Here is a 25,118-nt window from a genome sequence, read left to right as displayed (position 1 = left end):
CCTCCCTCCCCCCCCCTGAGGGCTCTCCCCGCTGCCGCCCGCGCTGCCCAACATGGCGCTGGCGGCGGCCGAGCGGGGCCTCGGGGCGCTGCGCCGGCTGTGAGTGCGGGCGGGGGGCGGCGGGGCCGGCCTGAGGCGCCGAGGGGAGCGGCCCGCAGCGAGCACGGAGCCCGCTGCCCGGGCAGGACGGGAGGGCGCTCTGCGGGGCGTGAGGGGACACACGGGAAGGCCGGGCTGCTCTGGGGGAAGGAGCAGCAAATAAACCCTCCTGGGCCGTAGGGAATCGCTGTGGCGGGTGCCATGAAGCTGCCCGGGCCCCCGGGTCGGTCCGCAGCCTGTGCGCACGGAGGGTGACCATGACAGCTGTGTATTCAATGTTTAGGGCATGCACCGATTCCTCCTCCCATTGTTACAGCCGAGCTCTGCTTGTGGGGTGTCGGGGACGTCCCGTGTCTTTTTGTCCGATAACGCTTAAAGAATGCTGGATTTGATCCAAAATTCCGACGTTGTTTTACATACCAATTAAAACAGTTCCAGGAGTTTGCTTTCACAGCTCTATCCAGTCACTTCACTGCCGTTATCTCATTTAGTTAGCATTTATCACCTGAAGTTTAACTTTCCATTTCCAAAAGTCTCCATAGCTCGCTCTTGATCTTTCACATTCATTTCTCTTGCACCTTTGCTCTACAAAAGCAGCTCCTGTTGCCTTTTTAAGCTTTTTTATTTTATGTTTGCTCATGTCTTCTTTCCCAAATACTTCCTGACTTGGCCTCTCTGTAAAAAATAAATACGAGTTGTTGGCTGTTCTGTCCACCAAAAAGAGGGGTTTTTTGCTTGTTTGTTTTAAGAAAACTCCTTGGTTATTTCTGTTTGAATGCTACTAAAAAAGTAGGACAGGGGTAGTTTTTTTTGTGTCCAAGTGAAAGTACTTAGGGAGAGATCTGGTGAAGTTTGGGCACCTTCCCTTGTTACACCTGAATATGTTCTGTATCAGATGTATCAGAAGTTTCAGTGCTGTCTCACCTGAAAATAAAATTAGCTCAGTTGCCACTTTTTCATATGCACTCATAACACTTCTGTCCCTTTATAATTGCACAGGCAATGGAACCAAGTACGAATATTTGTGAAATGGGCCTCAACGATAGGTATGAAATTTCACTTCTCTAACTACTAGCTTAAATTGCTGTGCAGTGTGAATGGCTTTAGAGTATTAGTTGCTGAAAGACTGCAGGGTTTTTAAATAAATATTCAGTATCTTCACAGTTTTTGAAAACAGGAACCTGTAGCTAACCTAACAGAAATCATCTTCAATGTTTAAACAACATTTTGCATAATTTTATCTATTATATCTAGGTATGTGGAAATTAATGAAAACTATTTATTTTTTGTGATATTTTCCTCTGAGTCCTTTTCTGATACAAATGTTGCAAAGTCTGTGAGAATTATTTTATAGGCATAATGGTATTTAAACAATATATGGAGGAGAGTAAAGGGGTTTAGCAAATTATTTAAACTCACTGCGTGGTCATGTTATCTAAAAAGTTATGTTTGAGAATTCAGAGATTATTTTAATTTTATTTAGTTTTAAGCTATTTAGTTCTCACTGAGAAGTCTCTGTCAGTGCTGGCCTTATACTTCTATCAAGTTGTGGCTGCTGTCATGACAGTTTGTGGAAGTTTGTAAGTCACTGATTAAAAAACCAAAACAACAAAAGTTGATAGCTTGTTATTTGTCACTGTTTCAAAGGGGAACAGTGCTCTTCATATGTGAATCACTGAGGGACACAACACAGCTTTGATTGTTTCCTGGTTAGTGCAGAAGGTACACAGCACAACTATAAGCATCAGCTGTTATGTAGAAGTGGGATTTCTTTTAGGGTTAGGATATATTTCTTGAATTCTAAAAAAGAAAAAAAAATGGCTTAAGCATATTTCTGCATAAGGACTCTGAGTTAAAAATTCAAAGAGCAGCTTGGAAATGCTTTTGGGTGAAGTATGCTCTTTCTATTATTGAAGAAATGCATAAACTTTATAAATAATGTAAAAGAAAGCAGAATTTTAAAGTTGCTTTGTTTCCAGGAATGTTTTTGTGGCTTGGTTTCTTACTGTGCCTCATCCTTCCAAACAGGAGGTCACAGCATAGGGAAGATCCTCATTGCAAACCGAGGAGAAATCGCCTGCAGGGTGATGCGCACGGCCAAGAAAATGGGGGTGAAGTCTGTGGCAGTTTATAGTGAGGCAGACAGGAATTCCATGCACGTGGCAATGGTGAAGTATATTCCTTAAACTTGGCTGATGTTCATTCATAACAGTATTGTTCATTGATAAGTTCCATGGCTAAAGCAGATCTGGGTGCTGATGCAAAGTTGATTTTCACTTCTGTAGACCTACTGCCAAGTTTTCCTTGAATGGGTGGAAAGCTTGCCTGGTCTCTGTCTCAACACCTGACAGCTTTACAGAAAGTGCATTCAGGCTTGGCTCTCTGACTCTGGACAGCCAGGGGTTAGAGAAAAGACTGTGATTTTGGGGAAAAACTCAGAATTTGTTTCACCCAGTTGAGCCTCTCCATGAGGAAAGGCAGTGATTTAAACTGCAGTCTGATAAGTGATATAATTAGCTCAGAAACTCATTTAAATTTGCTAGTAACCAGTCTCTCTTGTATGTATTTTTTGTAAAACAGGCAGATGAAGCATATTGCATTGGTCCACCACCCTCACAGCAGAGTTACTTGGCCATGGAGAAAATACTGCAGGTGGCAAAGGTCTCAGCAGCACAGGTAAGGAGATCAGGGCCTTACATTTTCTGTTGCTTCCATGTCTTTAGTTCTTTATTTTTGCTCATCTTGCTTTTCCTTAATGATCTCTGAAGTTTCTGAGTTTTCTAAGCTAAACTGATACAAAAAGCAGGCTGCTAATGTTTTTCTGTTTTAGGCTATTCATCCAGGTTATGGTTTCCTCTCGGAAAACACAGAGTTTGCAGAGCTGTGTAAGCAGCAGGGAATCATCTTCATAGGTCCTCCTTCATCTGCTATCAGAGATATGGGTATTAAAAGGTAGCTATTTCTGATTTGTTACTTGGTTTTGCAGTTTACAGCTTGGCAAAGCTGATTTTGTTAACAGATGACCAGTTGCTCTGTAGTTGTTTTATTCTGTCAATTTGCATTGTATTTTTACAGTTTTCTTCAAAGGAACAAAGTCCAGGTTTATAGATTTGTTTAGAGACATAAACAGCCAAGATTGTTCAGTTATTGGGATTTTAGTAATTAAATAAGTAATGATTCTACTTTTCCAGAATTGAAGCATTGCAGTGTAGTGTAGGTAGAGGTTCAGCATTCAGATTGGATGGGTCAATAGAGCAGCAGAAAAGAAGCACCAAATTATCAGGGTTATTGTGGCTCATGTAAAATGATAAGCTTAGTTCATCACAGAGGATCTTATTGTTAGTTACTTAGATTGAAGACAGACTTTTAAGGTATGAAGTATAAATCAAGAATATGGAAATGAAATTATTACTGGCACAGGAACTGTGCAGTCATAGTTAGAGAGAATTAACTTTATCACCTCATAATGTGAGAGTAAATTGCCTCAGTAATTTAACAAGCTTTGCATGCATTTTGGAAATTAGAGTTGTTATGCTTGAGTGTTTTATGTGTGGTGTGAATGTAGCCTGTGTAATTAAAAGTTTTGCCTTTGTACAACTTAAATATTGTAGGATGCAGTGTTTTAATTGGAAAATGTTAAATTTTAGCATCTGTAAGGTGGAAAAAAACAGTTAAACTAAAGTGTAATCCTGCTAGGAGAAACAAAAATATTTGTTTGAAGCATGAACTGAATTACAGTCCAATGCTGTGTAACTCACCTATGCAAGTAGCCTTGTTGAGGTCTACTGTGGAACTGTTTTCCTGGAGAGAATTAATATTGGGAACATTAGACAGGTTGGAGCTTAAAGTAAGAAAAAAATATTTTTATCATTCTAAATATAAAACTGTTCTGTCAAAGCACTTCCAAAGCTATAATGTCTGCTGCTGGCGTTCCTGTTGTTGAAGGTTATCATGGAGAAGATCAGTCTGATGAGTGTCTAAAGGAACATGCCAGGAGAATTGGATACCCAGTAATGATTAAAGCTGTCCGTGGGGGTGGAGGAAAGGTAAGGAACTCATCTGTTCATCATGTGCTGTAAAGTTACTGTGGCTCAGGATTTGTAACTCAGTATTTTAAAAGAAAGCAAGAACTGGAAAAGTACTTTGTGTTAAAATATATTAATGGCCAATCTAGCACTATGAAATCTCCCTTGATGTGTAGAAGATAAGTAGCTGGAATAAACTGGAACAGTTTTGTTTATTTCAGTGGATCTCCAATAATTCACATAAGCAAAAAAGTGATGCTATGGATTTGTGCAAAATGAGATGACTTTAAATTATTACTCTGTGATAGGTTCTGTGACTTCCTTTGCTAACAGTTTTAAATGTTGCATAAGAAATTATTAGAAATACCATTTTGTGTCTAGATGTTTTTCAATGAGTGGTGAACTCCCAGTCCAAATCAGATTTTGCTCTGAAATAGATGTCTGTAAAAATTACATATTAAAAATTTTAGTTACCTCCAAATAGCTAGATTTATTTTGTGAGAAATAAGTTTTTCTCTGCCAACCTTGGAAAATTTCTGTAATATTTGAGGACGAAATTGAATTTTGTGCTCACTCATATAAATGGAATGATAATATCTATATTTTACACTTATGGCACTTTCAATGGGACTTAGTAGGTTTAATTTACTAGAGGCTGAAACACAATTCTGCTAAAGTTTATGAAAGAAAGAAAAGCTGTTATTTTTAAGCTGATTTTTCACTCTGTGTGTGCAACAAGGTTTTTGTTGTGTGCTGTATTTGAGATATTTATATAAGCTTTCTTCTTGTATTTTAGGGTATGAGGATTGCTCATTCAGAAAAGGAGTTTCTGGACCAATTAGAATCAGCAAGGAGAGAAGCAAAGAAGTCTTTTAATGATGATGCAATGCTGATTGAGAAATTCGTAGATAATCCAAGGTGAGAAATAGATGTTTCAATATAAACACTGTAATGTTTATTCTCCTTAAATAAACATAACTGGCTAAGTTGTAAGATTAAAATTGGTTTTGTATGTCTGATTTGCACTATGAAAGCTATTAATTTGGTCAAAATAGTTTATAATTTATTGAATTTCTTGTAGTGTCTTTGTCTTGAATGACAGGAATTAAAATGCTACTGCTTGGGAGATGTGGCAGTGAGATTTCTAAAATTGATTTAATCTAGGAAAAATATCACTCTATAACATTTAAACTACAGACCTTAGTCAAGCTGTGATGGTGATTCTGCTGCCCTCAGGTGTCCCAAACCAGTTATTTAATCTTCCTCTACTTTGATATTTCAAACAGAAGTGAGAGGCTTTAGCTCATGGCTGGCCTGTGAAACTGAACCAATTTATTTTTTATAAAGATTGTCTCACAGAGGTCTGTTTGACACTCTTGTACTTCACATCTGTTCTTCCTTGAAGCCTCACTATAGGGAAAGTATTTATTCCAAAGAAATTGAGGGTCTGCTTATGCTGTCAAGTGGCCATGAGAAAAAACTCATTGCTGGGGAATTTCTTTTGCCAAGATCAGGGGATTGTCAGAATGGTGAAGTATTTTTATTAGCTTTATGCATACAATAAAATTCTGCCACCTAATAGTTGTCTTTTGAAATGGTGTTTTGAAGTGAACATTGTTATTTCTGAGCCAGGACTGCTACTGTCTCTTGTGAATTGCTGCACAGTAAATTATGAGGGAAATAATCATTATCAAATTAATAGTGAAGTGGTTTTACTTTTATTATAATAACTAAGAAAGAGGTAGCAGCCTTCAGATATGTGTCTTGCTTATCCTACAATCTATGAGATTTCACTGCAGTAGTTGGTATTAGGAATCCTCTTTCATTTAGAAGATTGAGTAAGTCTAAAACAGTAAAATCCTGCATAATATCAACCTCACTTTACATTTTTGGCATTTTTTAAGGGCAGACACTTAAACTTATAAGAAATCTTATTAAAATTACAAGTTTGAAGTCTGTTTGGGACATTAAAATACATTAAAACATTTATTTTTATGGAACAGGCATGTTGAAGTCCAGGTATTTGGTGACCAGCATGGCAATGCAGTGTATTTGTTTGAAAGAGACTGCAGTGTGCAAAGGAGGCATCAGAAAATCATTGAAGAGGCACCAGGGGTGAGCAGAAAATTGTTAATATATTTTATGAACTGCCATGTTTTTATAGTAATTGCTGTCCCCCACTGAATGTATGTAGTGGGTAATAATTTATTTGTAATTCTCAGACCTGTTTCAGTTTTGCTGCAGAATATGTTCTTATTGAAAAAACTGCATTCTTTAGGAAAAAGAATTATGTAGATTTCAAGCATAGTACAAATCAGAGTTTCACTGCAGTTGTTAAATACTGTTAAATATTCATGCATACCAGATTTAATATCACCAAACTTAACAATAGTTTATAATCCTTTTATTATTATTATTTACAGCCAGGAATTAGTCCAGAGGTTCGAAGGAGGCTTGGAGAAGCTGCTGTCAAAGCAGCTAAAGCTGTGAATTACGTGGGAGCAGGTAAATCTGGGGAGGTGCAGCTTTTAACTTAATCAGACTTTTAAGTCTCAGGTAAATGGCCTCTGGTTGTTTTTGAGTATGACACACATCCCTCAAATTCTTGAGGTTTAAGCAAGTAATCATGTAGTTAATTCTGATGTAATTACAGGTTTAAATTAGCATACCTGAGCTCAAGACCAGTGGCAGCTGAAGGATAGAAAGAAAAAATTTCAGGGCGCATAATTTGGTCAACTCAACTGTTGTTGGAAAGTGAGCTTTATGAATTAATAAATTCGAGCTGAGCAAGGGGAAAATAATTTTTCTTTTAGCATACAAAGGATAATCCTCTATATAAAAACAGTAGTCTTTAAAAGGAAATCACAACTCACTTTAAAGTCCATACCATTTCCCAGATGAAAAATAACCTTCTAAAATTATTTTAACTTTGTTTTCTCACTGCTTTCTTTGGATATTTATTTTTTTAAAATTGCATACCCCATGAATATTCAAAATACTTTCAAGCAGTCTTGATGGACTTTTTAAAGTGCTAATGAAATGCAGCTCTTACTGTAAAGAATGGCTATTAAGCAAAGGTTATGTAAATATACAAGGAAACAAGCCTTCTGTTTTCAGATCTCAATTTTGTGACCCTTTGAGATTGTTTCTGTAGAATCTAATGAAATTCAGTGTGTCTGATTTAGAGATAATAGTTTTGGCATAGCTGAATTAATTCTTGGGTGTCTTTTCCATAAATGGGCACCTGAGATGCTCTCAGGTGAAATGTCCTTTTGTTGAATACTTCAGGAACAGTTGAATTTATTATGGACTCCCAACATAATTTTTACTTCATGGAGATGAATACCAGGCTGCAAGTGGAGCACCCAGTTACAGAGATGATCACTGGAACAGACTTGGTGGAATGGCAGCTCAGGGTGAGTGTTAATTTGTTTTACATGTAGAGCTCCCCCTGAGTGCTGTGTGACACTGCCTGTGAGAGGCCACGTGGGTTTCCAGATCCTCATCTCCTGCTCAGCTGTCAGGCTAGAGTTTCCTTTGCTCCACAGGAACATCTCACATTGCTGTATTGGATGTAGAGCATTGTGTAGGTGCTCTGAATTTCAACCAGCCTCTCCCAGCTGTGTAGAGAGAAAACATTTTTCAAGTGTATTTAGAGACATTACAGACAAGTGTGGAAAGTGGGAGGGAGTGGGGTCCTGATCTTTCCTTTGCTATGTTGTAAGATTTCTGAAACTCTAATTGAAATGGATCTGTGGCCCAAAAACCATTCTTACATAAGGCTATAGGAGGAAAAAAATCTTCACAAAAACCTATGTCTGGTGTTCTACCAGTATAGCCACATTCTGAAATAGATGTACAGTGGGGTGGACTGGAGCACACACCCAATTTGCATAGATTATTCACACATTTGAGTGATCACAGGATGTCTTGGGTATTAGAGAACTTGAAATAAACCCCAATTCTGTTTGCATAAATCCAAAAGTGAGGACAGCAGCTTAAGTAGTGTGAGATTAAGGGTGGGGAAGTGTAATCAGAAAGAAAATTAAAATGGCAATGCTGATGGAAAAAAGAAGGAACATTTGTCTTCCTTATCTGGGCATGGAAATTAAGAATTGAATCCTGAGTTAGAATTAGGGATCAAACAACACTGGAAGAAAGAGAGAAACAAGGTGGACAGAATCAGTGATTTTGGCACTGTTTTGCTCCTTGTGCTTTTTAAAATGTGCTTCCTAGTTGTTCATATTCAGAAGGAATATAGTTAATATTTCATATATCAGCGTTCCAGAATATTGATCCTGCATTAAAGAAAAAAATCTATTGTTTTCAGGTTGCAGCAGGAGAGAAAATTCCTCTAATGCAGGAAGAGATCCTGCTCCAGGGCCATGCATTTGAAGCTAGAATATATGCTGAAGACCCTAATAACAACTTCATGCCAGGAGCTGGGCCACTGTTGCACTTATCCACCCCCCCAGCAGATCGTTTCACCAGGATAGAGACCGGAGTCAGGCAAGGTAAAACTGAAGGCAGTGGTGGAAGAAGAAATAATGAACATCAAGAACTTACCTTTGTAAGCATTTCCCTCTTTGGCCACAAAAAAGTTTGTCTAAAAGAGTTCTGTTATAAAGACTAATCCCTACAGAATTATTCTTATGCTTTTCCATGTACTTTTGGTCAATCACCGGATATTTTATTTACCTCTTCTTTACCTGTCCCCAAATTAATGCCCACTGGATCACGGTAGTGATATTCTCCTCACTATTTAGCAATCCTGCATTCTGATTGCAATAAAGGAAATTGAATTTGGGTAATGTTACCTCTACAAAAATTGACAAAAAATCTGTGCTGAAATTGTCCTTAAAATTTAAATGCCAGGTCACATCATCATGTCCTCAAACAATTTTAATCTTGAGAGAAATGTGGCCATGAATTGTGCCTGTGTTGGATGCCATGTGGTGTCCAGTACTTAGCATTACCAACTTTCATAACTACATGGTTGCATGTTAGAGCATTTTTGTTTTATTGCCCCGTTTCAGGTGATGAGGTTTCTGTGCATTATGACCCCATGATTGCAAAGCTGGTGGTGTGGGCCGAGGACCGGCCGGCAGCGCTCAGGAGGCTGCGCTACAGTTTGCACCAGTACAATGTAAGTGTGACAGCCCAGCTTGAGCCATCAGAGCATGCAGAAAACACTGCAGTGAAACAAAAGTGCATTCCAGAGGGAGCCTGCATTGCTACTGCCATTTCAAATTCATTAGTTGTTTGCAAAAGTTGTATTTTTTCCTACTTTGCCAACTGTTTTCATTGGTGGAGTGAGTGAAAATAAGTGTGAAGGCCAGTTTTACACATAGATGTTTAAGTTTGTGGTATCTTCAGTTTGGATATGCACCTGTGACTTTGTAGAAGGGTAAGGCTAAACAATGTTTTCAATTGTAGTGTGAGCTTTCTCAGACATAAAGTGTTTCTTACATGGCATTTGTGTCAGACAATATTTGCTTGTAATTTTTAATTTGTAAAAAGAATTAGGTTTTTAGACTATACATGTGGTAAAGAAATGTGCTGTCAGCTCTTTTTAAGAAACATTCCATTTTTCCCCTATGAAAACTACAAGTATCATAACTGTTTTCAAAAGCAGAATTCAGAAGGTTTGGCTTGAGGTGAGACTGATTATTACTTGTGCAGAACTCATAAAGAATTTATACTTTTAAAGCATTTACACTTTTAAATCAACAATATGAACATTACGTTCATGTGACTGAGGTAGTGGAAGTGTTGGGCCCCTTATTGTTTTAGCTAAAATTAAATCTACTGCAAGAGAAAGAGATAAAAGGATTCACTCGCCTTTTCCGGAATTTTTTGAGCAGTTCTGTCAGTAAATGTTGACAGCATAACATAGTTACCATTTTTACTGATTTCTCTAAAATAATGATGTTGTTTCATTAGGTATTTTGCACTACAGGAAATGGATAGTATCTAGTAAACTTACAGAAGTCCCTGTTCCTACTTTTTACTATTAAAAGATAAAATATGGGATACTGGAATTATTGTAACTCATTTTTAATAAGAAGCACTTGTCAAATTAGCAATGTTCTTTTAAATACTCAGAGCACAATTTTCCAAAAGTAGGATTTTTTCTGAAATTACCTCCTGTTAGTGTTTCTGGGAAACTTTGCTCAATTTCACAGTGGACAAAGGCAACATTTAGAAAACAGAGTGCTTTTGAGAAAGCAGCTTTTGGGCTTTGTTTTGGTTTTTTGTCTTTTCACAGTCAGTGGTTTTATTGATAATAAAAGCAGACCAGCTGAGTGAATTACATTTTATTGATAAACTTTGTGAGCAGAAAGCTGTGCATTCATAAATCAGTTTGGCAATATGCTTCTGTTCTGTTTCTTTACAGATTGTAGGATTAAGCACTAATATTGATTTCTTACTGAGCCTGTCAGGACACCCAGAGTTTGAGGCTGGAAATGTGCACACTAATTTCATTCCTCAACACCATGATGAACTATTTCCAACCAAAAAGGCAACTCCACATGAAGTTATGTGCCAGGCAGCTCTGGGGCTCATACTGAAAGAGAGGATGCTAACAGATGCTTTCAGAGATCAGTCAGATGGTAAGGATCATTGTTTTATATTGTTTTATTTTATGAGTTCATGTGCAGTTACTTAATTTGGATGTTCTTTCTTTGCCCTGCTTTGTGCCTGCTCAGGGTGCTGCATTCTGGCATCTCCCAGATATTTACACACAGGGGAGACTACAACTTTTGTTAAGGATCAGATAGGGAATATCTCACCACTGTAATGTCCAGAGCACTTCCCAAAGCCCTTCAGACAGGCACTGTCTGAAAGACCTTGGGATTCATGGTCAGTGACACTGAGAGTTCTTTGCTCTTCATAAGCACAAGCAATGATCTGCCTCTAGGACTAGGAACCTGCCTTGTATTCCTACAGGGTCTTCAGACAAAATGACCTCTGCTCTGAATGGGAGAGGCAGTGGGGGTTTAATGAAACCTTCACCTAAAGGTTAGTCAGGACCTGCTGTGGTGTAGTTGAATTCTGATGCTCTCTAGTCCTGTTCAGGGATGTGTTCATGGAAAACAGCCAGTGCCCTTCCTAGTGTCATGATTTCTGTAGGTCACACAGCATCAATTTATTCAGTGTTGGAGATCAAGAAATTGTCACTCCCTCTGACTACAGTAGTTTCCCAGTCTTTTCTGTGCAATATAAATACATAAATGTGAAGGTAGTAAGAGTAGGACAATGATTTTAAGGCCTAAGTTCTAAGTATTGTGTTCTGCTGAAGTAGAATGAAAAATAACATATCTGTGTATTTCATGTTTTAGATAAATTCTCACCATTTGCATCCAGCACTGGTAGAAGAATAAATATATGTTACACTAGAAAACTGTCTCTGCTGGATGGGGAAAACAGTAAGTTAACAAAGTGTGTGGAGGGAAGGGAGGTACTTGATGGATGAAGTTATTTTAACTGATGCTTGAAAATTCAGGCTAAGATACAGCATAGAATCAATAGGAGTTTTATGCAGTGTAAGCTGGGAATTCACAGAATTGCATGTTTAATCCACACTGTTAGATCCTGAGGACATGTAAACCAAATTGAAATGACTGCTAATCCATGTTCATCATTTAAATAAATGAGGTTGAGATTTTTAAAAGAGAAGAGTGCTATTTACTTTTTTTGAACTTCTTTTTGTTGTGAAAGGAGTACTTCCTCCCATCACAAACTTGTTTTCTGTCCATGTAATACAGATTTTAGATACATGATTTCAGATGTTCATCTTTGAAAGACAAATTGTCTGGAATTCAGTAGGAATTCTGCAGTGTGTAGTAAGCTAATGTGAAAATACTTGTTCTTATCTTAGTGTTGGTAGGCCTCATTTTTATCAAGAAAGCCTTGATAGTGTTTATATGTCATCACTTTCAAGATATTCCAATTAAATCTACTCACACATGCATGTTTTGTTTTATTGAACAGTTGTGGATGTAGCTGTAAGTTACAATCAAGATGGGTCATACAAAATGCAGGTACAAGTACAATTTTTTCAGATACTTCATTAGATAAAATAATCCATTTCTTGTAGAATTCTCTTAGTATTAATTGTTACTGAAACTGCTTGGTGATTTCAGATGCAGGATTCTGTTTTTAGTTTGCTTGTATCCATTGCTATATACTGTTACTTTCACCTGAAATTATCTGTGCTAGATGCTGGATTGGCATGGAAGAGCTATTAAAATGTTTCTGACAAGGCTAAGAGAAGTGTTTGTATTTTCAGTATTTAAAGGTCTTACTCTTCTTTTTCCTTGTTAAATTTGTCTGTTTAAAACGTGGGAAGTTAGATTTAAATCTGCATTTTAAAAGACTTTTTTTCCACAGGACTCCTGCTCTATTCTGTGCATGAGAATGGATCTCCTGTGGGATAAATAAAAGCTTTCTAGAGCATTATCTGCAAGATAACATTTTATTTTGAAGATGGAAATTGGAGAGTGATTACCAAATGAGCTGAGGAATCTTCTGGTTAGATAATTGAATGATACCCCCTAGAATTGGCCTCTTTGTCCATGCTATAGAGCTCCTATAGTAAACAGCTCAAGATGCCTTAGTTGTAGATAATTTTGTGTGTGCACGTGAGAGTCTCCACTTGTTGGCTTAAGGGGGTTGTGTTTGGCTGGGTGTTCAGTATTCCTTCTTGCATCCCCTGTAGTTGAATGTCTTATTCTCTCAGATTTGGCACCCAGAATGGATGAACACTCAAGAATGCAATCTCTATTTCTTGTTTTAATAGTCAGAATAGGGGAATTAAGAGAGTAAGTATTTATGAACTGCTTAGACTATATAGATGGGTGTACTAAAAATTAGGGATTAAAATTATTGTGCTTTCAAGGATGTATCATGGTAACTCAAACCTTTACTTCTGCTGATGTGAAGATTGAGATAACCCACATCCCTCCTGTAATACTTGAGTTTTTTGAGTGTATTGATTATCTGTGTAATGTCTGACAGCTTTGACACCTGAGCCTTGTCTCAGAAGTCACATCAGCAATGATGAAAAGAGGCTGGAAGGGATGTAGGGAACTTTTCTGGAGGGAAGTGTAACTGGGGGGAACGTCCTAGGGAAGATGGAAGAATTGGGGTTGACATGGAAATGGAGAGCAGCTGGAGATAAGACACGTGAAGAGATAGGTGGGGGCTTATTATGAGGAGGACAGTGCCTCTGGAGTGCTGCAGAACCTGTCCTGAGGCAAAGGCACCAGAGAAGGTGGCTGGCCTAGAACTGGCAGGCACTCAGTGCTCAAGCAAACAATTCTCTGCTCAGGGATCAGTGTCAGATCAACAGGTTCCTTTCAGTGCATGTTGTCAGTGGAAGAATAATTTGCAACTATGTAAGTGAAGACTTGAGTTTTATTTCTACTTGTACCATCCTGAAAGACCAGCAAGTCTCTGATTCTGTGCTCAGTGAGATGTCAGACTTGGAAGTGAACATATGAGTGAAAAATAATGTATTTACCTTTGTGTTCTTACAGTCTTTGTGTGCTGCAGTTGTAGTACAGGTGCAGCTTCCACTGATGGAAAGGGTGGAAAGGGATATTCATAAATAAATGACCTTTCTGTTTGGTCTTTCTTTTGCAGTTTTGGTGTCTCATTGGCACTGTTTCCATTACTGCTGAGGTCCTTTGTAGGTTTACTGAATATGTGGTAGTTCTTGTCCTACAAGCTTCCAAGACAGAGGAATTCACCTCTCTTTTGGAAAACATTGTGGAATATGTCAGCTGAATACTATGAATTCCTCAGTTTGAACAAAGTCAAGATGCTAGGACAAGTTAAAAATACTGGATTTTAATAGCATCACTAAACTCAATATTCTGGGGTGGTTTTTTTTCCTTGAGAAATAGTATATCCTTGTTTAAGATAAAAATTGTCCTGAATGAATATATTAGATAATTTGCTGAGCTGTTTTTATTGGATACAGAGCAGTCTTTTAACTAAAACATAAAGGATACATAAGGTTTAAATTATTTTTTTTCAATTCCAGAGTTGCCTATGCAGAATCACAGGTTATGAGGGTACAAATACAATCTTTTGATTTATTGCTTTTGAAGGGTTAACCCTTGTCCTTATAAAAGCATTTAACTTTCAGATTGAAGATAAAACTTTCCTCGTTTCTGGAGAGATTTTGAAAGAAGGTGATTCACTGTACTTGAGGTCTTCAGTAAATGGAACAGTGTCCAAGTCCAAGTTGGTAATTTTGGACAACACCATTTATCTGTTCTTCCCGGTAACGTTCCTTTCTTTATTATCACAAATTTAAAATTTTGGCTTTTTATCCATATAAATGAACAATATATATTGCAATAGAATGTGAATTTTGTGACTTCCTAGGCCTCAGACACTGGCAAAGCAGTGACCATCACAGTCCTAGTGCAGCTCTGACTCCTGACTCCAGGGTCTGCCACCCTCAGAGCTGACTGCTGTGCCTAAGGCTGGATCTGTTCTTTCCCTCTGTCAGCCCATCTACTGGTGCTATTATTTCATGTGTTTACTCACCTGTCCTGGATTTTCTTTTTGCAGGAAGGCAGTGCTCAGATTGGGCTCCCTGTGCCCAAATACTTGTCTGCAGTGAGTTCAGGGGCAGAGCAGAGTGGAGCTGTGGCGCCCATGACAGGCACAGTAGAAAAGGTAATTATAACAGCATGGGTGGGACCTGAATTCTCCAATATATTCACATTTACTTTTTTTGTAGTACTATTTCTGCAGTACAGAAATAGTGCTTCTGTACTGCCAGGAAAGATCTGGGGCCAGAAATGTCAGTGCTGTGTGACTTCTGATTGGAAGAAGCTTTGTTTACTCTGAGTTTTCAGCAGCCGCCTATAGTTTTTTAAGGTTTCCATTCTTTCTTTAGGCTCTAGAAGATCTGAACTAATGCTACTGCTTAACTAATTTTTTCTTCATCTTAATTAGTTCCCAAGTCAAAGCTCTCTGAAGTGTTATGGCTCTTTTGATTAATTTCATCTAACAAAAGAGTGAGATGCACTTGCAAAAGAAGAAATACTCAGAAATGCCTCTTTTGTTAAGCTGTGAGTTGATTTAGTTTTCTTTTGCTCAGCAAGTCTTCTTCATACTCTGTACAGTGACAAAGTTTCAACAGAAACAGATTTTCTGGAGAGTTTAGTGGTTGAAAGATTCAACCACTAATAAAAAGGCACAAAGGACAGAGTACATGGAATGTGGATCTCTGACATCCTGAATGAACACTCCAAATCAGAGTAATTGTTGAAAATGAGGTGGCTCCTGCCATCTTCTTTCTGGATGTTGTTTTAAAGACTTTAGGGACTGGCTCCAGGATGAGGTTCTGCACTTTTCTCAGAATTGCTGAAAGGGTAGACTATACATCATCTCTTCTAGTGTTTCTTCTTTGATAGGTAAATGGCTTCCTTGTCATACTGTCATCTGGTACTGACCTTCTTTCTGCAGGCTCTGCCTTCCCTTGAGGAGATCTATCTAGAACTATTCCCTATCTAGAGAACTCAGATACCCAGACCAAAAATAAATAATGTGAGGCTGTTTTGCAAAATCTCTCTCCCTCTGTGTATCGTGTTAGTCAAGATCCACCTCATTTTGAATTGTACAGGAATAAATTATTTTTTCCCCCCAATTTTCTCCTGAATTGCAGGTGTTTGTGAAAGCAGGGGATAAAGTTCAGATTGGAGACCCTCTAATGGTTATGATAGCTATGAAAATGGAGGTAAGTGAATGTAAAGGTTTTAATTATCGAGAAAATAAAAATCTGCTCAAAATCTAATAATTTTTGGTTGCATTATTGAAGTTCAGTGTGGAGTGCAGCTTGCAGCTGTCAGTATCACTTCATCTGCTGTAACGTCAGTGTTGTGTCTGACTAGATTTCAGAGGATTATATTTGCTGTTACTTCACTAACAAATGATGATTATATAATCCATGGTATTCTGCAGCTGTTCTAACATGATTTGGGTGGTGGTGTCAGGCCTTCTGTCCCCTCCTCTCCTTTGACTTCTCTAGCACAAAACTGTCTTGCTGTGCCTGTTGCTCCCTGGTTGTGATCCAGGCACATGGATGTCTGCAGTTACTTCAAGCAGAGGTTTAGCTAATGGGGACTTTGTAAATGTGCACAGGATTCTTCTTGTGTATAATCCTTTTATTATTATTATTAATAATAATATTTACATAAAGTTTTATGAGAAGCACACTAAAGAGTCTGTGTAGTTATCCACACAGCATTTTGGCCATTTTACTTTGTCACAGTGCTTGACTGTGGCTCAGATTGCTTGAATTACAGTTTCTGTAGCCTTAACTGGTTTGGTTTGATTATTAGTTCAAAATAAACCTCAGTTTGTGGCAGCAGAAAAACACTGTTGAGAAAATCTGCCTTTCTCTTATCATGTTCTTTTTTTAATTACACTCAAATTGTATTAAATAAAACTGAACTAAAAAAACCTACACACAAACTTCTTTGCAGTTGGATGCTAAATGTGTTTGTGCTTCTTCAGCTGATATCCAGACTGACCTTATCTGAGTTATTTTTATAGTGCTATTGAAATATAAAATATAAAATTTAAAAATCAAATTATTATTTAGAGAATCCTTCGATGTAAGGATTTAAAAGCTGATCTTACATATTTTGATGCTGGACTAACCCCATGTAGAAAACTACCAGGAGACAAAGCTACAATATCAAACTAACCTGGTACAATGACAAGCAGACCAGTTGGGGGTTGGTGTGTAGCTTGCTGTTCCTTTACTGGCATTAGTAGCTGTATTTGTGTTTAATCTGCATTTTGCCAAATATCTGCCCACTAAAGACCCCTCCTGGCCAAAAAACAGAAATATCTTCAGTAAATCTGCAGATTTCTCTTAAGGGAACAAATCTGCCCTCTGATTAACATTTTGGATTAATACTGTTATTTCTGGTTTGTATTTATTACTGGTGAGGTAAAAGAAGTCAGCTGTTCATACTGATGATCATTCACATGATGATGATAATTCATATAAATGTATTATCTAGCATTTTTCTCCCCAGTATACTTGCCAAATATTCATGAGAAAATAAAGCTTGAAAATGGCCTAGGAATGTTTAAAAGAAGGTTTAAAGTAAAACATGTCAGAGGAAGGAATTAAGTGTTCAGATCTACTTGGACCAAGCAGTAATGCTGGCATTTGCTGGAGAGGGAGGGAGGGGGGGAAACCCCTGGGTTGTCTGCTGCTCACTGTGGCTGTGTTTCTGTGCAGCACACCATAAGGGCTCCCAAGGCAGGAGTGATTAAAAAGGTCAATTTCCAGGAAGGTGCCCAGGCCAACAGACATGCTCCACTTGTTGAATTCGTGGATGAAGAAGCAGAGTCAAAATAAAATTCAAGGAAAGTGCATTTTATTTTTTCTACTTTGCTGATTTTCTTCCAGAAGAAGATTTCTTCATATTTTCAGCAAACTGTTTTGTATGAATGGGAGATTGGTTTCCTCTGCACTTCCTGCATAGTTTGACTGTAAATGATGCTGAACTGACTGAAATTTGGGTATCACTATACTGTAATTGTATTTATAACTTGTGGACCTATGTGATTATTGTCCAGTGGTTGTTTGCCTGAGGAAAGGACTGGAAGATGTGAAACTCTGAAAGGTTCAGAGAGGTTAATAAGGACTGTAAGGTATAGACAGGTTGTGTGGTTCTGCCTACTTACTCACAGCTGCCTTTTTTCCCTTAAACATGCGAGAATTGATTTGAAGGAAATCTTAAAGACAGTTTTTCTATTCTCTGGCAAAATTCCTGTTTGTGGCTTATGTTTTTGCCTTAATAGGGAATTTAGGATTGTTCCTTAGCCCAGAATGCCTCTCAATCATTTCTGGTGCATCTGTTTTTCCTGTTTACCTCAATGAGTTGTGAAAATTTGCATTTCAAAAATTATTTTAATATACCTCAAAATACGTGATACAAAGCATTTCTCAAATACATTTGCAACACTAATCAAAGTGAAAATGTAACTGCTTTCCAAAAATACCATTTGAACTTTAAACATGAAGTAGTAACAGAGAAATATAAGCTTATTTAATACTTAAGTGTGCCAAAATACAATACTGACTTCAAAATCTTAATTACTGTTACCATATTGTTCATGTTCTAATGTATTTCTTACTGGCTGGAATGAAGTACACCACAGTCTTTAAAACAACATGAAATGTTATTAGGAATAATAGATTTTTTTTGTATGTTCAGGGTTTCAGAAGAGAAAATTGGTAGGATTTTGGATATGCAAAGAAAAAGAATTCTCAGACTAAGCATACTGATAATTTGCCATAAATTTAACTTATTTAACCAGCACCTTAGAGAAACAAGGGAAAGAAGAAAATGTTTTAATTGTTGCAGACGTTGAAAGTCTTTTCATCTTACAGTTAATGTGAAGTTCTGTTATCATGTGAAGTTTTGATATGCTAATTTAATTAAATAATCTGTTTATACTGCAGAAAGGAACAATCAGATGCTGCAGTGATCCCAAGCCTGTAGTTAAATCTGTGCAAATGGACCCTTACCTGAAATCTCCTTTCTGAATCAATATACAGTATCATGGGGAATTCTCTGATCTGCTTTTATAATTGTGCAGCCTTGTCTGCAATGCAGAAAAAAAAGTGGTGAAAAAGCAATGACTCTGGATGATTAGTGTATTAAAAGCATATTTTAATAATTTACAATTTTCCTTCCAATCCTGTGGTCATCTAGCAAATAATTAAATTCCAGTTATCATCTTGTAGAATATTGCCACTATTATTTTTATTTACTGTCAAATAAAAACTAAGCATAACTTGGAATGTTTTGATTTTTCTCCATTTTGTTCTTTGCTTGGTTGCTTCTGTTCATGCATTGGATTAGAGGCTTTAAGCAGCTGTTTCTGTATCATCTGATGATGATGAGCACAATCTGCAGATCACATTTAGCAGGCAGTGATCCAGACACTCGTGATGGGTTTCACTGCAGGTAAGGTTAGGCACTTGTTTTATCCAGAACTGAATCCTCACACAGAAACGTGAGCTCAGCCTGAAGACACTCAGCAGCTTGGCATTTATTTTTTTCTCTCTCTGTGACACGGCTGTTTCTAGACTGACTTTGCTGCACTGAATGCACCAAAACATGAAACTCCCAGCAGGAGGTTCTCTGCCCGCTCGGGCTGCACAGCTTGGCTGCACACAGCCAGTGCAGCAAAACACATTCCCTGGGAGTGACAAAATGTCCTCCCTTCGGAGCCAGGGGAGACAAGCAATCTCACCAGGCTTCATTTGCCCTCATTCTCAAAAATTAGCACTTAGGTTTTTATCTCTGTAGGTTTCTACTGAGATAGATTTTTCAGATAGTGATGGTTTTATTTAAGAAATATCTCTTGCAGAAGTCACTGTCACAGTTTGCTTATTTGAAATGCTTTACTGCAGTGATTTAATTGAACTTGGAGATGCTCAAAAATTAAAGGTAGGTTGTTCCTATACCAGCATCTTAGTTAACAAAATATTTTTGAATCTTCAGTTTATTACAAATAAGTTTTTGTGTTATGAATGTAAATTGATAAGAGTCCTAGTGACATAGCTGTCACTTGTTGTCTCTAAAACACTTAATGGCAGACTAATAAAAAAATTTAATTTTTTAAAATGCAGTATTTTAGCATTTGGGCTAAAGGGGTAATCTCTGCTACTGATTTATTATCAATGTGCTTTTTCAGATAGAGCTGTAGTTCTGAAACAACAGTCACAGATGTTACAGGAACAATGAATCTGAACTGATTCTTGCTGCAAGAGGAGAGAGGGGGTTGTGTCATGAGATATTTAATTCAGACAGTTGATGATCTGCAGGAAAGAACAAAGGTGTTGGTGTTCCAGACTCAGGCTTCTCTGAGACAGAGTCAGGGAGTGACACCCTGAGCCCTGCCCAGCTTGGAGCAGGAATGGCTCATCCTGCCCAGCAGTGTGAGTGCTGCCAGACACAGGGAGAGCCCTGGGTAACTTCAGTTTTCCCCTGTGGGCATCTCCATCTCTCCTGCACTCTCCACTGCTGCCAGTTCCTGTGGCTGATACCCAGGGAAGCTCTGTGCTGTGGAGCCTCAATCCATGCTGGACTGGGAACCAGGAGAGCAGGACTGTGTTCTCATTTCAGCCACTGTGACTTCAGACAAGTCACTTGGCAGATATTTGCCTGTTTCCTCCTATTTAAAGAGGTTGATGGCAATCAAAACACTGCAAAATTTGTGAACACACTGATTTATAAATAATTTTCTCTGCTTGTTGGGAAAGTTGTAGTTTCAGATGTAGACTAATTCTAGTTGTAAGGGTTTTTTTAACCTTTTATAAATCAAATGTCAATACCTCAGAGTCACAAAGTTTCCAGTGTGTATTGTATCCCTTGTTGTAATGATTGTACCAGCTAGTTACCAGGAAATCTTAGCTTCAAGTCTTCATGCTGACTGAAAAATGAATACTCAAGTGGTTTTTGGCAGGACCTTTAAAATTTAGCCTATGGTAGGGGGAAAAAAGTTCATCTGGGCACAGAACTCTTTTATTAAAGTTACTTGTTGATATGTCCCTTGAAATAGGTACCAGTGCTCTCTCACAGGTATATTCATTGCTGATAATCCTTTTCAAGCAGATCAGGAATTTTGTGTTCTGTTTGTAAAAAGCTCAGCTGTGCTGATTAGAATGTGTTTACTGAACAATCAATGGCAATTGATTAAGTTCTGAACTACCAGCTTCTACACAAAGTATATTCTCAACATACTCAAGACACTTCAACTTCTTGTAGTTCTGTTCCAAGTAGAGATTTTTACACACAAATGCCTTGCAGGTGAGTATCAGTTAGTACTTCTATAATACTGGGGCATATCCTTCTGCCTAAGAATTCCATTTGGAAAATAATATGCACTACTGAATGCTGTGTTTAAAAAATCAACATTGCAGAAATTGGTAATTGAAACCTTGGTATTTATTTTTATGTGATCCAACTGAATTTCTTGGAACAGAGCCTGGATTCTAAAAGCAATTTTGAGACATTTGATGTTAGCTTAAAAACCTGTTGATTATACAATGAATTATTAAAACAAACATGGATGTTCTGGTTACACCAGAATACGCCATGTTTTTTATTATAGCAGTAATTAATAAAATACATCTGGAGTCCTGCTGGGTTTTAAAATCATAACGGTTGCTGGATTTAACTTTAATCTGTGTCCTGGTTTCAGCTGGGACTTAACTTTCTTCCTTGTAGCTGGTCCAGGGCTGTGTTCTGGAGTCAGTGAGAGAAAAATGGTGGTAAGAAGCTGATGCTTCAGTTGTTGCTGAGTACTGCTTGCCCTAAGTTCAAGGTTTTCCAGTTTCCCATGCTCTGCCAGCAGACAGGTGTACAGGGAGCTGGGAGGGAGCAGAGCTGGGCCAGCTGACCCAACTGGCCCAAGGGACATGGCACACCACAGAACACTGTGGCAAGCACAGACGTGGGGGAAGCTGGCCAGGAGCTGCTTGGGGACATTCTGGGTGTGTTGAGCAACTGTAGTGTGCATCACCTGTCTCTGCTGGGTTTCATTTCTCACTCTCTTTGTCGTCTTTTCATTATAGTTGTATTATTATTTATTATATTTGATTTCAATTATTAAATTGTTCTGACTTCAACCCATGGGTTTTGCCCCTTTTTTTCCTATCCTCCTCCCCATCCCAGCAGGAAGTGAGGGTGGTGAATGAGCAGTTCCATGGTACCTAATTGCTGGAGGGAGTTAAACTGTGACAGACCTTTTTGGTGCCCAATGTGCGCCACAAAGGGTGGAGATAACAGATCTGACCAGACTCTGTAAAACAGATTTGTTACAAGCATTCATTATATAAATTTAATAGTGGTCATAGTATTGTTTGTTCTCAGAGCTGTTGTGCTTGTTTTCAGGTTTGTGTCATGTGATGGTGCCCTTGGTGTCCAAGTTGTGCTGTTTATCACCTCTGGGGGCTGAGCTAAGGTCAATTCTGTTGTACTTTATTACACTGGCCTATGATATGATAGAATTGCTGGTTCTGAAACAAAGAAAAAACAATCACAAATGGGGCTTCTTCCAGGAAAACTGCTACTCCAGTCTCCACAGAAAATCACTGGGATAGGGTGATTCATGTCTCAGTCTTCTAGATTCTTGACATCACCTGCAATTCTTTGTAGTGAGAATGCTTACTGTTCAAAGGTGTAGGTTCTAATCATGAAGCTGTGATGGTGCTGTGTGGATCACAGCTTGGGAAAGTTTCAAAGAATTCTGGTTACAAATATTGTACCTTGTATTACAGAAGTTCTGAACTAAAAAATGTCCATATAAAAATCAACTAGCTATGTCAGTTCTTATTGCCCTCCCATTTGCTAACTCATATTACTTAAAATGCCTTGCTTTTAGTACATGTATCTCAGTACGTGCTGGTTTTAAAAAACCCCAGAAGCCTAGCAGTCTGTTGCCTTTTAGGTGTCCAGGGAAGTCTCAGTTTATTCAGGCCTGCCAGAGTATGGTGGAATACATGTGAAATGTTCAGATTTTCTTAGGCTCTCTGACCTGATTTTGCTTTGTCACATACAGCTGTCCTGCTCCCTCCCAGAGATGCTGTCACATGGAAAACTGCTCCTAACAGTGCCTTGGACTGGGTGTAGTAACTTGTTAACCTCTTGTGTAATGCAGGAAGGATGAAAAACTTAATAGAAGGTGAACACCCTTCCCTGCAACCTATCAACAACAATCTTCTGATACTGGTGCTGTGTCACTGCAGGTTAAATTGCTCAGACACCTACAGGAAGACTCTCTGTTTACTTCCTATGTGCTTCTTTCAATGCAGAAAAAACCCCATAATGGGCTGATAGAGGCATTCCAACTGTATCAGCTGAACAGCACAACAGGAGACCACTGGGTCTGCACCTCTGGATGTCTACAGAGTGACATTAATTACCCTTGTGCAGGACAGCTCATGGGACTTTGGTCTCTCTTAACCACGGGGTCAGTTTGCAGGCAAAGGGCCATAGCTGTTATCACCCTATGGCTGTTACATCAGTATGATGATTTGGTGGTTTCATTTTCTAGAGCACAAAGTAAAAAGATGTGGTTAGAAAGACATGTCCAGCCCAACTGCCCTGGGTTATTGTTATCCTTCATAAAGCTTCGGGCCTCTTCCTCAGAAAGTGCTCTAGGTTCTCAGCCAGGGGATTACACTAAATGGATTCTGCTTTGACCGAACGTGAGACTGATTTGTCTGCTCAAGAAGAGAGCTCAGGTCAGTGTAAACCAGCTCAGTGTTATATTCAGTTATGCACTTGACACAGTTTTAAAAAAATAAAATCACTGCCTCATTTTCCTGGGTTTCACATGAGAAGATAAAACGTCATTGGTTCACACAACAAAACAAGGCAAGTGTGTCAGCCTTAAAATAAACTGAACAAGTCATCATGTTACCCTGGTCACGGCGATGATGCTGCCTGCAATTGCACAATGAAATTTCCTTCTCTCTGAGTCGCTGAGGACACGGGTCACGTTCACAGCAGCAGAGCTGGCTCTCCCTGCTCTGCCCTGGCCTCCATCCTGCAGGGAGCTGCACAAAAGGCAACAGACCCAGTTCAGGTAACTTGCACTTTTTGGGGGCCTCATGCTGCCTCCTGGCTTACAGAGCATCTGGTTTTGCTCAGAAGTGGTGAGGGTGAGGTTCAGACAGCACACACAGCATGCAAGTACCCATCTCCATCTGTAGGCAGGCTCAAGCACGTGGATATGGGTGGAATTGGGGCAGTCTGGCTGTGTCCTGAGGTGTGTGCCTGCCCATTGCAGTGAGCTGTGTCTGGAGAATAACTCAGTCTAGTCAGACCATGGTGGCCAAGAGCTCTGGGTAAGGTAACCTCAGATTCAGAAATTCAGCCATATCCCCATGGAAGCACTCTGGAAACCAGTACAGAACACTGCAGCTCCCACTAAAATCAGTAACACTAGACTTATGACCTAAATGGCAGCAGGAAGTCACTCCTTTTCTCAGGTACAGTTTCACCTGAGGACTGATCTTGAATTGGGAAAAAACCCACAAGAAATAGTATGCATGCTGTGAATAGCAGCAATATGCATTTCACATTTTTAAATATATTTCATTATCATATCACTGGGTTATCTCGTTATCTGCCCTGCTCAGAAGAGGTTAAGTATGATTTTCCATGCCTTCTACAACAGGAATTCATATTATAGAGCAATCTAGTAAGTTAGGGAGACCAAACCAAAAGCCAGTCAAAAAACTAAACACAAATACAGTCTGCCCCCATACACTCAAAAAACCCACAAAGAGTCCCTGCATTACAAGAAACCTCCAAAATCTGCAGGTATTAGAAAAAAACAAGTCACTTAAAAATCCTCTTTCTCTCCTGAGGAGTCTCCTGCATGCACAGCTCATCCCTCAGATTATTGTTACATGTCACAATAACTCTCCAGGTCTAAACTGTGTCTTCAGCTGGCAGGAGGGCTGTCACAGCATGTTACAGTGATGGCAATTAGCTACCTCAATCAAAGAGCTTTCCAGGTTTGGCTTTGCCTCCCCTGCCGTGGTTACAAGGACTGGGCTGGTGTGCAGTGTTCATGGCTGTTCACTGGCCAATTTGCATCCATCCCCAATTTCAAAATTATGCTCTTTGGTAGGATTCAAGGTATCCAGGCAACTGCTGTCTCCAAGAATAGCTGAATTCAGCTATATTCCCATATACTTGATATCAAGCTCTTAATTTTACTGTTTCATACACCAGGAAAATTGGACACTTCACAGGACAGGCCTGATTCTCCTCACCAAATACAACTCAACTCCTCACGGTCCCATCTAAGCTTTGCCCTGATTTTCAGGAAAGTAACCAAGAAGCAATTCAGACCCTTTTCTATAAAAACACACACGTAAACTGTGGACATCCATGATGAGGAATGGCTTTTTGAAGTCTTAAT

At 38.7% G+C, this 25,118-nt stretch overlaps 1 protein-coding gene across 1 annotated transcript; it reads left to right on the top strand.

The window, feature by feature from the left end:
• Nucleotides 1-18,975, top strand: MCCC1 (methylcrotonyl-CoA carboxylase subunit 1). Its single transcript, XM_064385391.1, has 19 exons — nt 1-99; nt 1,099-1,145; nt 2,128-2,267; nt 2,680-2,775; nt 2,930-3,051; nt 3,998-4,145; nt 4,921-5,042; nt 6,128-6,239; nt 6,548-6,629; nt 7,413-7,540; nt 8,455-8,638; nt 9,161-9,270; nt 10,522-10,738; nt 11,468-11,554; nt 12,120-12,169; nt 14,281-14,418; nt 14,712-14,819; nt 15,814-15,885; nt 17,404-18,975. Exons 1-19 carry the CDS (start codon nt 53-55, stop codon nt 17,521-17,523), a joined length of 2,130 nt encoding a protein of 709 aa, XP_064241461.1. The 5' UTR covers nt 1-52; the 3' UTR covers nt 17,524-18,975.
• Nucleotides 18,976-25,118: the final 6,143 nt, after the last annotated feature.

The sequence above is a fragment of the Passer domesticus genome, chromosome 11, assembly GCF_036417665.1.
Source record: "Passer domesticus isolate bPasDom1 chromosome 11, bPasDom1.hap1, whole genome shotgun sequence".
NCBI lineage: Eukaryota > Metazoa > Chordata > Aves > Passeriformes > Passeridae > Passer > Passer domesticus.
This window is presented reverse-complemented; position numbering and strand designations above follow the sequence as displayed.